Genomic DNA, 13667 nt, shown 5'->3' with positions numbered 1-13667 from the left:
AACCGTCAGAGCGCTGTGATGTCACTACACGCACGGTGAACAGTCAGGACGCTGTGATGTCACTACATGCACGGTGAACAGTCAGAGCGCTGTGATGTCACTACATGCACGGTGAACAGTCAGAGCGCTGTGATGTCACTACATGCACGGTGAACAGTCAGAGCGCTGTGATGTCACTACAGTCAGGGCGCTGTGATGTCACTACATGAGGCAGGAGGCGTGGCCCGAGTTCTTTGTGTTGGACAGAAAGACGTCGTGAAGTGAAAGACGGAGACGAGTGGACAAGGGGAGAGGATTTAAGGAAGTGACAGGAGAAAAAGTGAAGAAATGCTTCAGAGAAAAGAGGAGTTCTCTCTGAGAGAAAGAAGGAAGGAAGTGAAGACGCTTCCCTTCTTCATGTCAGACTCAGTCAGTCGCTTCATGGTGTCACAGAGAGAGAGAGAGAGAGAGAGAGAGAGCTTCAGGATGGTCCGCTGGAACAACAGGCCTCTGTGCTGCTTCATGCTCCTGCTGGCAGGTGAGACAGACCTCCCCGTCTCTGACATGGATCTGAGGTTTGGACTTTCCTCTTCTTGCTCAATATCACAATGTGCGTCCCCACAGCGACTTTTTAACAAACCACGTCTTCCTGTTTATCCCAGAGTCATGTTCACCACATTGACTCACTCAGAGAAGAAGAACCTTCCCTGAGTACAGATCATTGTTTGAGTTATGATGGTAAACAGAGTGAGGGGTCCCTTCTCCCTGTGTGTGTTCAGGTGCTGCTGCTCAGCCTGTGATCTACCCTCCTCCTGTCTGTGCTGTGAACGGGTCCACCGTCACGCTGCCCTGCACCTTCACTCCAAACAGCACCTTCACTGTTAAAAGGAGACAAGTGAGGATAAAAGTGGTCAGAGTCCGCTGGTGTCAGAACCATGAGATCTGTCAACTCACGACTCCCTCCGTGTACGACAGCTCCTCGCCACACGCCAACCCTCGTTACAGATACCTGGGAGACCTGGAGAAGAACTGCACTTTACAGATCTCAGACGTAACCAAGAAGGATGAAGCGACTCTGCGCTTCAGGATGGAAGTCAATCACACTGTCGGCCATTTTACTGGAGTATCAGGAGTGAACGTCATCGTCACTGGTAAGATCTCAACATCACCTTTTATTGATATTAAAAATACATAAAGTTTGTTGTCTTCGTTCTGCTCAATGATCCAACTAAACATGGCTGACCTGCCTGTACACCATGTCGAGCACTCAGCCCGTCCACCCCGATGACCAAGAACTGTCAAAGTGTGAAGGACGCGTGCACTTCTGCTTTTTCATGATGTTTGTGGTTGAAATATTTTAGGCTTTTGAAACATGTGGTCACAACAGGTCAGAAGGTCGACAGACGACCAAACAGACTGAAAGCAGTGTTTGTGAAGTAATAATGTGAACGTACCGAGTCATGAACTGAAACGTAAAAAGTCAAAGTGATGGCTGACATACGAGTACAATATAAACCACCGTCTCTTGGAATGAAGACAAACACAGTTTGAACTTGGGGACAGACCTGGGAGAGTCCTGGAGCAGCAGCTCGGAGGTTTCCCAGCGTCACAGAGATAATCGACCGTTTTAAGACTCTTCTCTTCCAAACATAACCGACCTGTGGAACTTTTCTGACTCCACCCATTTGCATCATTCAATCAGCTGAGAGAAACATTTCATTTGCACCAGTCCCATTTCCTCCGCTCTCTGAGAGGAAGGTATCAGAGAGTTTTCCATACAGCACATCTTTATGTGTTGGAAAATCCACCATGACAGACAGCAGTGTCTGTTCCATCCATAGGAGAGGCTAAATGTCCTGACAGCTCAGATGATTGGGGTTGCTAAGTTTTGGTTCAGTGATTATTGGACTGCATTCCAGATCTGACATTATGGAGGGTGACCTTATATGCACAGGCTAACATGTAATGTCACTGTACACATACACGAATGTGACACGGTCAAACGGACAGTTTTTAGTCAAACGGACAGTTTATGGTCAAACGGACAGTTTTTGGTCAAACGGACAGTTTATGGTCAAACGGACAGTTTTTAGTCAAACGGACAGTTTATGGTCAAACGGACAGTTTTTAGTCAAACGGACAGTTTTTGGTCAAACGGACAGTTTTTGGTCAAACGGACAGTTTTTAGTCAAACGGACAGTTTTTAGTCAAACGGACAGTTTTTAGTCAAACGGACAGTTTATGGTCAAACGGACAGTTTTTAGTCAAACGGACAGTTTTTAGTCAAACGGACAGTTTTTAGTCAAACGGACAGTTTTTAGTCAAACGGACAGTTTTTAGTCAAACGGACAGTTTTTAGTCAAACGGACAGTTTTTAGTCAAACGGACAGTTTATGGACAAACGGACAGTTTATGGTCAAACGGACAGTTTTTAGTCAAACGGACAGTTTTTGGACAAACGGACAGTTTTTAGTCAAACGGACAGTTTTTAGTCAAACGGACAGTTTTTAGTCAAACGGACAGTTTATGGACAAACGGACAGTTTATGGACAAACGGACAGTTTTTGGTCAAACGGACAGTTTTTGGTCAAACGGACAGTCGGAGAGTACTTACTAAAGATAGCGTCCATTTAGCAAAACAGAATGGTCACGTTAACCTTACGTTACAAGTTGAAGTATCGTCACATGTGTTTCACACAGAAACTAAAACTTTCAAATGAAATATTGAAATTTTGAATTCACTTTCAGACAGGCCTGAACTGAAGATCGTGAGCTCCAGAGACCACAGACATGTTGAAGAAGGTCAAACTGTGGAACTACGATGTTCTGCAAACTGTACGTTCCACCAGCTGAAGGTCTCCTGGTTCAGAGATGGTCTACAGCTTTCAGAGTCTGGTCCAGCCCTCCTCCTCCTCCAGCCTCTGACCACAGAGCATTCTGGGAACTACACCTGTACATTGAAGAACCATCTACAGTCTGAGCCGTACAGTCTGAGCGTGAAGGCTAAAGAGGAAGGTCAGTTTTTTATCCGTTTTTTTCTGGTTTTAGCTGTTTCTGAAATCTGCACAAAAAGTCATAAGACCAAGGTCTCAGGTTGCTGCATGTGATGTAATCAAGGGTTTCTGGATGGATAGATAGATAAATGGATAGATAAACAGATTGATTAAGGGGATGGATAAATGATGGATAAATGGATGAAGGATGGATAAATGGATGGATGGATGGATGATGGATGATGGATGGATGGATGGATGATGGATGGGTGGATGGATGGATGGATGGATGGATGGATGGATGGATGATGGATGGATGGATGGATGGATGGATGGATGGATGGGTGGATTGGTATGACAGATAAATGAATAAATGGATAGATGAATAAATGGTTGGATGGATGGACAGATGAATAAATGGTTGGATGGATGGACAGATGAATAAATGGATGGATGAATGGACAGATGAATAAATGGTTGGATGGATGGATGAATGGACAGATGAATAAATGGTTGGATGGATGGATGAATGGATGGATGATGGATGGATAGACAGATGAATAAATGGTTGGATGGATGGACAGATGAATAAATGGTTGGATGAATGGACAGATGAATAAATGGTTGGATGGATGGACAGATGAATAAATGGTTGGATGGATGGATGAATGGACAGATGAATAAATGGTTGGATGGATGGATGAATGGACAGATGAATAAATGGTTGGATGGATGGACAGATGAATAAATGGATGGATGAATGGACAGATGAATAAATGGATGGATGAATGGACAGATGAATAAATGGATGGATGGATGGACAGATGAATAAATGGATGGATGAATGGACAGATGAATAAATGGATGGATGAATGGACAGATGAATAAATGGATGGATGGATGGACAGATGAATAAATGGATGGATGAATGGACAGATGAATAAATGGTTGGATGGATGGACAGATGAATAAATGGTTGGATGGATGGATGAATGGACAGATGAATAACTGGATGGATTTCTCATTAACTTGTGATGTGCTTTTCAGGACCGAATAGTATCCTTCCTCTGATCATTGGAGTTGTGTTTGGCGTCCTTCTGGCTCTGTTCACTGTGGTCCTTCTCATCATCAAAAGGTGTTCTAATAAACCCTCGAGATGGGTAGATTGATTGACGGATGGATGGAAAAGTGATTGATAGATGGTTTGATGGATAGTTAGCTAGATGGATGGATGGTTTGATGTTTGTTGGTTTGATGGATGGATGGATGGATGGATGATATGATTGATGGATGGTTTGATGGATGGATGGTTGGATGGATGATTTGATGGATGGATGGTTTGATGGATGGATGGTTGGATGGTTGGATGGATGATTTGATGGATGGATGGGTGGATGGATGGTTGGATGGTTGGATGGATGATTTGATGGATGGATGGATGGATGGATGGATGGATGATATGATTGATGGATGGTTGGATGGATGATTTGATTGATGGATGGTTGGATGGATGATTTGATTGATTGATGGATGGATGGATGCTTTGATTGATTGATGGATGGATGGATGGATGATTTGATTGATGGATGGATGGTTGGATGGATGATTTGATTGATGGATGGATGGATGGATGATATGATTGATGGATGGTTTGATGGATGGATGGATGATTTGATGGATGGATGGATGGATGGATGGATGGATGATATGATTGATGGATGGATGGTTGGATGATATGATTGATGGATGGTTGGATGGATGATATGATTGATGGATGGTTGGATGGATGATTTGATTGATTGATGGATGGATGGATGATTTGATTGATTGATGGATGGATGGATGATTTGATTGATGGATGGATGGATGATTTGATTGATTGATGGATGGATGGATGATATGATTGATGGATGGATGGTTGGATGATATGATTGATGGATGGTTGGATGATATGATTGATGGATGGTTGGATGGATGATTTGATTGATGGATGGTTGGATGGATGATTTGATTGATTGATGGATGGATGGATGATTTGATTGATTGATGGATGGATGGATGATTTGATTGATGGATGGATGGATGATTTGATTGATTGATGGATGGATGGATGATTTGATTGATGGATGGATGGTTGGATGGATGATTTGATTGATGGATGGATGGATGATTTGATTGATTGATGGATGGATGGATGATTTGATTGATTGATGGATGGATGGATGATTTGATTGATGGATGGATGGATGATTTGATTGATTGATGGATGGATGGATGATTTGATTGATGGATGGATGGTTGGATGGATGATTTGATTGATGGATGGATGGAGGATTTGATTGATGGATGTTCTGTTATCACAGAAAAACAAAGTAAAGCAAACTGTTTGCCCAATGTTGTGTTTTTGTCGTCTAAATATATAATGATCATCATGTCTGTATTTATCTGATTTTATCGCGGTCTTGTTGTTGTGTTTGTAGGAAACGAGCTGCAGAGGAAAAACAGAGAGCTGTAAGAGCCAAGGAGGAACAAAAGGTCAGTTAATTCAAAAACTCTTCAACATCAATTATTTTTTAACTTATTTCATACACTGTCTTAATCACTTCCTGTCTTAATCACTTCCTGTCTTAATCACTTCCTGTCTACCTTAATCAATTCTTGTCTGTCTTAATCACTTCCTGTCTGTCTTAATCACTTCCTGTCTTAATCACTTCCTGTCTACCTTAATCAATTCTTGTCTGTCTTAAACACTTCCTGTCTGTCTTAATCACTTCCTGTCTACCTTAATCAATTCTTGTCTGTCTTAAACACTTCCTGTCTGTCTTAATCACTTCCTGCCTTTCTTCATCTCTTCAGGTCCCAGATGAAGTCTACAGCAACATCATGACCTTTGACCCTCAGAGAGGAGATCCCCACCACTTGGAAGATGTCAGCTACGCGTCTGTCCAGTTCAAACAGCAGAACCAGATCAGGTGAATTTGTTGTTTGTTTACAGTCTGACTCTTTTATTTGTTTGTTTACAGTCTGAATCTTTTATTTGTTTGTTTACAGCCTGAATCTTTTATTTGTTTGTTTACAGTCTGACTCTTTTGTTTGTTTACAGTCTGATTCTTTTATTTGTTTGTTTACAGTCTGACTCTTTTATTTGTTTGTTTACAGTCTGATTCTTTTGTTTGTTTACAGTCTGATTCTTTTATTTGTTTGTTTACAGTCTGATTCTTTTATTTGTTTTTGTTTACAGTCTGACTCTTTTGTTTGTTTGTTTACAGTCTGACTCTTTTATTTGTTTGTTTACAGTCTGACTCTTTTATTTGTTTATCTACAGTCTGACTCTTTTATTTGTTTGTTTACAGTCTGACTCTTTTATTTGTTTACAGTCTGACTCTTTTGTTTGTTTGTTTACAGTCTGATTCTGTTATTTGTTTGTTTACAGTCTGACTCTTTTGTTTGTTTGTTTACAGTCCGATTCTTTTATTTGTTTGTTTACAGTCTGACTCTTTTGTTTGTTTGTTTACAGTCCGATTCTTTTATTTGTTTGTTTACAGTCTGACTCTTTTATTTGTTTGTTTACAGTCTGACTCTTTTATTTGTTTGTTCACAGTCTGACTCTTTTATTTGTTTACAGTCTGAATCTTTTATTTGTTTGTTTACAGTCTGAATCTTGTGTTTGTTTACAATCTGACTCTTTTGTTTGTTGACAGTCTGATTCTTTTATTTGTTTGTTTACAGTCTGTCTCTTGTGTTTGTTTACAGTCTGATTATTTTATTTGTTTGTTTACAGTCTGTCTCTTTTGTTTGTTTACAGTCTGATTCTTTTATTCGTTTGTTTACAGTCTGACTCTTTCATTTGTTTGTTTACAGTCTGATTCTTTTATTTGTTTGTTTACAGTCTGACTCTTTTATTTGTTTGTTTACAGTCTGACTCTTTTATTTGTTGACAGTCTGAATCTTTTCTTTGTTTGTTTACAGTCTGACTCTTTTGTTTGTTTGTTTACAGTCTGACTCTTATTTGTTGTTTGTTTACAGTCTGACTTTTATTTGTTGTTTGTTTACAGTCTGACTTTTATTTGTTGTTTGTTTACAGTCTGACTCTTTTATTTGTTTGTTTACAGTCTGACTCTTATTTGTTGCTTGTTTACAGTCTGACTCTTTTATTTGTTTGTTTACAGATTGACTCTTTTGTTTTTTTACAGTCTGACTCTTGTGTTTGTTTGTTTACAGTCTGACTCTTTTATTTGTTTGTTTACGGTCTGACTCTTTTGTTTGTTTACAGTCTGACTCTTTTGTTTGTTTACAGTCTGACTCTTTTGTTTGTTTGTTTACAGTCTGACTCTTTCATTTGTTTGTTTACAGTCTGACTCTTTTATTTGTTGACAGTCTGAATCTTTTATTTGTTTGTTTACAGTCTGACTCTTTTATTTGTTTGTTTACAGTCTGACTCTTATTTGTTGTTTGTTTACAGTCTGACTTTTATTTGTTGTTTGTTTACAGTCTGACTTTTATTTGTTGTTTGTTTACAGTCTGACTCTTTTATTTGTTTGTTTACAGTCTGATTCTGTTATTTGTTTGTTTACAGTCTGACTCTTTTGTTTATTTGTTTACAGTCCGATTCTTTTATTTGTTTGTTTACAGTCTGACTCTTTTATTTGTTTGTTTACAGTCTGACTCTTTTATTTGTTTGTTCACAGTCTGACTCTTTTATTTGTTTACAGTCTGAATCTTTTATTTGTTTGTTTACAGTCTGAATCTTGTGTTTGTTTACAATCTGACTCTTTTGTTTGTTGACAGTCTGATTCTTTTATTTGTTTGTTTACAGTCTGTCTCTTGTGTTTGTTTACAGTCTGATTATTTTATTTGTTTGTTTACAGTCTGTCTCTTTTGTTTGTTTACAGTCTGATTCTTTTATTCGTTTGTTTACAGTCTGACTCTTTCATTTGTTTGTTTACAGTCTGATTCTTTTGTTTGTTTGTTTACAGTCTGACTCTTTTATTTGTTTGTTTACAGTCTGACTCTTTTATTTGTTGACAGTCTGAATCTTTTCTTTGTTTGTTTACAGTGTGACTCTTTTGTTTGTTTGTTTACAGTCTGACTCTTATTTGTTGTTTGTTTACAGTCTGACTTTTATTTGTTGTTTGTTTACAGTCTGACTTTTATTTGTTGTTTGTTTACAGTCTGACTCTTTTATTTGTTTGTTTACAGTCTGACTCTTTTATTTGTTTGTTTACGGTCTGACTCTTTTGTTTGTTTACAGTCTGACTCTTTTGTTTGTTTACAGTCTGACTCTTTTGTTTGTTTGTTTACAGTCTGACTCTTTCATTTGTTTGTTTACAGTCTGACTCTTTTATTTGTTGACAGTCTGAATCTTTTATTTGTTTGTTTACAGTCTGACTCTTTTATTTGTTTGTTTACAGTCTGACTCTTATTTGTTGTTTGTTTACAGTCTGACTTTTATTTGTTGTTTGTTTACAGTCTGACTTTTATTTGTTGTTTGTTTACAGTCTGACTCTTTTATTTGTTTGTTTACAGTCTGACTCTTATTTGTTGCTTGTTTACAGTCTGACTCTTTTATTTGTTTGTTTACAGATTGACTCTTTTGTTTGTTTACAGTCTGACTCTTGTGTTTGTTTGTTTACAGTCTGACTCTTTTATTTGTTTGTTTACGGTCTGACTCTTTTGTTTGTTTACAGTCTGACTCTTTTGTTTGTTTACAGTCTGACTCTTTTGTTTGTTTGTTTACAGTCTGACTCTTTCATTTGTTTGTTTACAGTCTGACTCTTTTATTTGTTGACAGTCTGAATCTTTTATTTGTTTGTTTACAGTCTGACTCTTTTATTTGTTTGTTTACAGTCTGACTCTTATTTGTTGTTTGTTTACAGTCTGACTTTTATTTGTTGTTTGTTTACAGTCTGACTTTTATTTGTTGTTTGTTTACAGTCTGACTCTTTTATTTGTTTGTTTACAGTCTGATTCTGTTATTTGTTTGTTTACAGTCTGACTCTTTTGTTTATTTGTTTACAGTCCAATTCTTTTATTTGTTTGTTTACAGTCTGAATCTTGTGTTTGTTTACAATCTGACTCTTTTGTTTGTTGACAGTCTGATTCTTTTATTTGTTTGTTTACAGTCTGTCTCTTGTGTTTGTTTACAGTCTGATTATTTTATTTGTTTGTTTACAGTCTGTCTCTTTTGTTTGTTTACAGTCTGATTCTTTTATTCGTTTGTTTACAGTCTGACTCTTTCATTTGTTTGTTTACAGTCTGATTCTTTTGTTTGTTTGTTTACAGTCTGACTCTTTTATTTGTTTGTTTACAGTCTGACTCTTTTATTTGTTGACAGTCTGAATCTTTTCTTTGTTTGTTTACAGTGTGACTCTTTTGTTTGTTTGTTTACAGTCTGACTCTTATTTGTTGTTTGTTTACAGTCTGACTTTTATTTGTTGTTTGTTTACAGTCTGACTTTTATTTGTTGTTTGTTTACAGTCTGACTCTTTTATTTGTTTGTTTACAGTCTGACTCTTTTATTTGTTTGTTTACGGTCTGACTCTTTTGTTTGTTTACAGTCTGACTCTTTTGTTTGTTTACAGTCTGACTCTTTTGTTTGTTTGTTTACAGTCTGACTCTTTTATTTGTTGACAGTCTGAATCTTTTCTTTGTTTGTTTACAGTCTGAATCTTGTGTTTGTTTACAATCTGACTCTTTTGTTTGTTGACAGTCTGATTCTTTTATTTGTTTGTTTACAGTCTGTCTCTTGTGTTTGTTTACAGTCTGATTATTTTATTTGTTTGTTTACAGTCTGTCTCTTTTGTTTGTTTACAGTCTGATTCTTTTATTCGTTTGTTTACAGTCTGACTCTTTCATTTGTTTGTTTACAGTCTGATTCTTTTGTTTGTTTGTTTACAGTCTGACTCTTTTATTTGTTTGTTTACAGTCTGACTCTTTTATTTGTTGACAGTCTGAATCTTTTCTTTGTTTGTTTACAGTGTGACTCTTTTGTTTGTTTGTTTACAGTCTGACTCTTATTTGTTGTTTGTTTACAATCTGACTTTTATTTGTTGTTTGTTTACAGTCTGACTTTTATTTGTTGTTTGTTTACAGTCTGACTCTTTTATTTGTTTGTTTACAGTCTGACTCTTTTATTTGTTTGTTTACGGTCTGACTCTTTTGTTTGTTTACAGTCTGACTCTTTTGTTTGTTTACAGTCTGACTCTTTTGTTTGTTTGTTTACAGTCTGACTCTTTTATTTGTTGACAGTCTGAATCTTTTCTTTGTTTGTTTACAGTCTGAATCTTTTATTTGTTTGTTTACAGTCTGAATCTTGTGTTTGTTTACAATCTGACTCTTTTGTTTGTTGACAGTCTGATTCTTTTATTTGTTTGTTTACAGTCTGTCTCTTGTGTTTGTTTACAGTCTGATTATTTTATTTGTTTGTTTACAGTCTGTCTCTTTTGTTTGTTTACAGTCTGATTCTTTTATTTGTTTGTTTACAGTCTGACTCTTTCATTTGTTTGTTTACAGTCTGATTCTTTTGTTTGTTTGTTTACAGTCTGACTCTTTTATTTGTTTGTTTACAGTCTGACTCTTTTATTTGTTGACAGTCTGAATCTTTTCTTTGTTTGTTTACAGTGTGACTCTTTTGTTTGTTTGTTTACAGTCTGACTCTTATTTGTTGTTTGTTTACAGTCTGACTTTTATTTGTTGTTTGTTTACAGTCTGACTTTTATTTGTTGTTTGTTTACAGTCTGACTCTTTTATTTGTTTGTTTACAGTCTGACTCTTTTATTTGTTTGTTTACGGTCTGACTCTTTTGTTTGTTTACAGTCTGACTCTTTTGTTTGTTTACAGTCTGACTCTTTTGTTTGTTTGTTTACAGTCTGACTCTTTCATTTGTTTGTTTACAGTCTGACTCTTTTATTTGTTGACAGTCTGAATCTTTTATTTGTTTGTTTACAGTCTGACTCTTTTATTTGTTTGTTTACAGTCTGACTCTTATTTGTTGTTTGTTTACAGTCTGACTTTTATTTGTTGTTTGTTTACAGTCTGACTTTTATTTGTTGTTTGTTTACAGTATGACTCTTTTATTTGTTTGTTTACAGTCTGACTCTTATTTGTTGCTTGTTTACAGTCTGACTCTTTTATTTGTTTGTTTACAGATTGACTCTTTTGTTTGTTTACAGTCTGACTCTTGTGTTTGTTTGTTTACAGTCTGACTCTTTTATTTGTTTGTTTACGGTCTGACTCTTTTGTTTGTTTACAGTCTGACTCTTTTGTTTGTTTACAGTCTGACTCTTTTGTTTGTTTGTTTACAGTCTGACTCTTTCATTTGTTTGTTTACAGTCTGACTCTTTTATTTGTTGACAGTCTGAATCTTTTATTTGTTTGTTTACAGTCTGACTCTTTTATTTGTTTGTTTACAGTCTGACTCTTTTATTTGTTTGTTTACAGTCTGATTCTGTTATTTGTTTGTTTACAGTCTGACTCTTTTGTTTATTTGTTTACAGTCCAATTCTTTTATTTGTTTGTTTACAGTCTGACTCTTTTGTTTGTTTGTTTACAGTCTGAATCTTTTATTTGTTTGTTTACAGTCTGAATCTTGTGTTTGTTTACAATCTGACTCTTTTGTTTGTTGACAGTCTGATTCTTTTATTTGTTTGTTTACAGTCTGTCTCTTGTGTTTGTTTACAGTCTGATTATTTTATTTGTTTGTTTACAGTCTGTCTCTTTTGTTTGTTTACAGTCTGATTCTTTTATTCGTTTGTTTACAGTCTGACTCTTTCATTTGTTTGTTTACAGTCTGATTCTTTTGTTTGTTTGTTTACAGTCTGACTCTTTTATTTGTTTGTTTACAGTCTGACTCTTTTATTTGTTGACAGTCTGAATCTTTTCTTTGTTTGTTTACAGTGTGACTCTTTTGTTTGTTTGTTTACAGTCTGACTCTTATTTGTTGTTTGTTTACAGTCTGACTTTTATTTGTTGTTTGTTTACAGTCTGACTTTTATTTGTTGTTTGTTTACAGTCTGACTCTTTTATTTGTTTGTTTACAGTCTGACTCTTTTATTTGTTTGTTTACGGTCTGACTCTTTTGTTTGTTTACAGTCTGACTCTTTTGTTTGTTTACAGTCTGACTCTTTTGTTTGTTTGTTTACAGTCTGACTCTTTCATTTGTTTGTTTACAGTCTGACTCTTTTATTTGTTGACAGTCTGAATCTTTTATTTGTTTGTTTACAGTCTGACTCTTATTTGTTGTTTGTTTACAGTCTGACTTTTATTTGTTGTTTGTTTACAGTCTGACTTTTATTTGTTGTTTGTTTACAGATTGACTCTTTTGTTTGTTTACAGTCTGACTCTTGTGTTTGTTTGTTTACAGTCTGACTCTTTTATTTGTTTGTTTACTGTTTGACTCTTTTGTTTGTTTACAGTCTGACTCTTTTGTTTGTTTACAGTCTGACTCTTTTATTTGTTGACAGTCTGAATCTTTTCTTTGTTTGTTTACAGTCTGACTCTTTTGTTTGTTTGTTTACAGTCTGACTCTTATTTGTTGTTTGTTTACAGTCTGACTTTTATTTGTTGTTTGTTTACAGTCTGACTTTTATTTGTTGTTTGTTTACAGTCTGACTCTTTTATTTGTTTGTTTACAGTCTGACTCTTTTATTTGTTTGTTTACGGTCTGACTCTTTTGTTTGTTTACAGTCTGACTCTTTTGTTTGTTTACAGTCTGACTCTTTTGTTTGTTTGTTTACAGTCTGACTCTTTCATTTGTTTGTTTACAGTCTGACTCTTTTATTTGTTGACAGTCTGAATCTTTTATTTGTTTGTTTACAGTCTGACTCTTATTTGTTGTTTGTTTACAGTCTGACTTTTATTTGTTGTTTGTTTACAGTCTGACTTTTATTTGTTGTTTGTTTACAGATTGACTCTTTTGTTTGTTTACAGTCTGACTTTTATTTGTTGTTTGTTTACAGATTGACTCTTTTGTTTGTTTACAGTCTGACTCTTGTGTTTGTTTGTTTACAGTCTGACTCTTTTATTTGTTTGTTTACTGTTTGACTCTTTTGTTTGTTTACAGTCTGACTCTTTTGTTTGTTTACAGTCTGACTCTTGTGTTTGTTTACAGAGCGGCCGAGCAGGCGGACATATCTGTGATCTACAGCTCGGTCGTCAGCAGAGGTTGATGGTCAGGTGTCAAACATCAGGCTGAGTTTATCGTCACGTCTTTTCACAGGTTGATTCTGCAGCAGCTTCAGAGAACGTGTAACGAGTTGAGTTCGTCCTGTTTGAAGAGGACGTACAAACATTGAGCATTATTTACTATCATTTACTATCATTTATCATTTACTATCATTTACTATCATTTACTATCATTTATCATTTACGAACATTTACTAACATTTACTATCATTTATCATTTACGAACATTTACTATCATTTACTATCATTTATCATTTACGAACATTTACTAACATTTACTATCATTTATCATTTACGAACATTTACTAACATTTACTATCATTTACTATCATTTATCATTTACGAACATTTACTAACATTTACTATCATTTACTAACATTTACTATCATTTACTATCATTTACTATCATTTATTATCATTTACTATCATTTATTATCATTTACTATCATTTACTAACATTTACTATCATTTACTAACATTTACTATCATTTACTATCATTTACTATCATTTAC

The 13667-nt window shown here is 35.4% G+C and overlaps 1 protein-coding gene across 1 annotated transcript; it reads left to right on the top strand.

Moving 5' to 3' along the window:
- The first annotated feature begins 234 nt into the window (after positions 1–234).
- LOC306823773 (uncharacterized protein) lies at positions 235–13353 on the top strand. The gene is made up of 7 exons (XM_079343596.1): positions 235–517; positions 759–1130; positions 2728–2994; positions 4020–4107; positions 5453–5507; positions 5829–5944; positions 13081–13353. The coding sequence occupies exons 1-7, from the start codon at positions 328–330 to the stop codon at positions 13136–13138; spliced, it is 1146 nt and encodes a 381-aa protein (XP_079199722.1). The 5' UTR covers positions 235–327; the 3' UTR covers positions 13139–13353.
- The last annotated feature ends 314 nt before the right edge of the window (positions 13354–13667 follow it).

The sequence above is a fragment of the Symphodus melops genome (assembly GCF_947650265.1).
Source record: "Symphodus melops genome assembly, chromosome: 5".
Taxonomy (NCBI): domain Eukaryota; kingdom Metazoa; phylum Chordata; class Actinopteri; order Labriformes; family Labridae; genus Symphodus; species Symphodus melops.
Note: the sequence above shows the minus strand (reverse complement) of the source record. Positions and strands in the feature narration are given on the sequence as shown.

What these genes read in the sequence shown, in the direction of transcription:
- LOC306823773 (XM_079343596.1), top strand. Translation starts at nt 328, where the DNA reads ATGCTTCAGAGAAAAGAGGAGTTCTCTCTGAGAGAAAGAAGGAAGGAA. An exon ending in GTCCTTCTCATCATCAAAAG is followed by an intron (nt 4,108 to 5,452) that starts GTGTTCTAATAA and finishes TTGTGTTTGTAG; the next exon opens with GAAACGAGCTGCAGAGGAAA. An exon ending in GAGCCAAGGAGGAACAAAAG is followed by an intron (nt 5,508 to 5,828) that starts GTCAGTTAATTC and finishes TCATCTCTTCAG; the next exon opens with GTCCCAGATGAAGTCTACAG.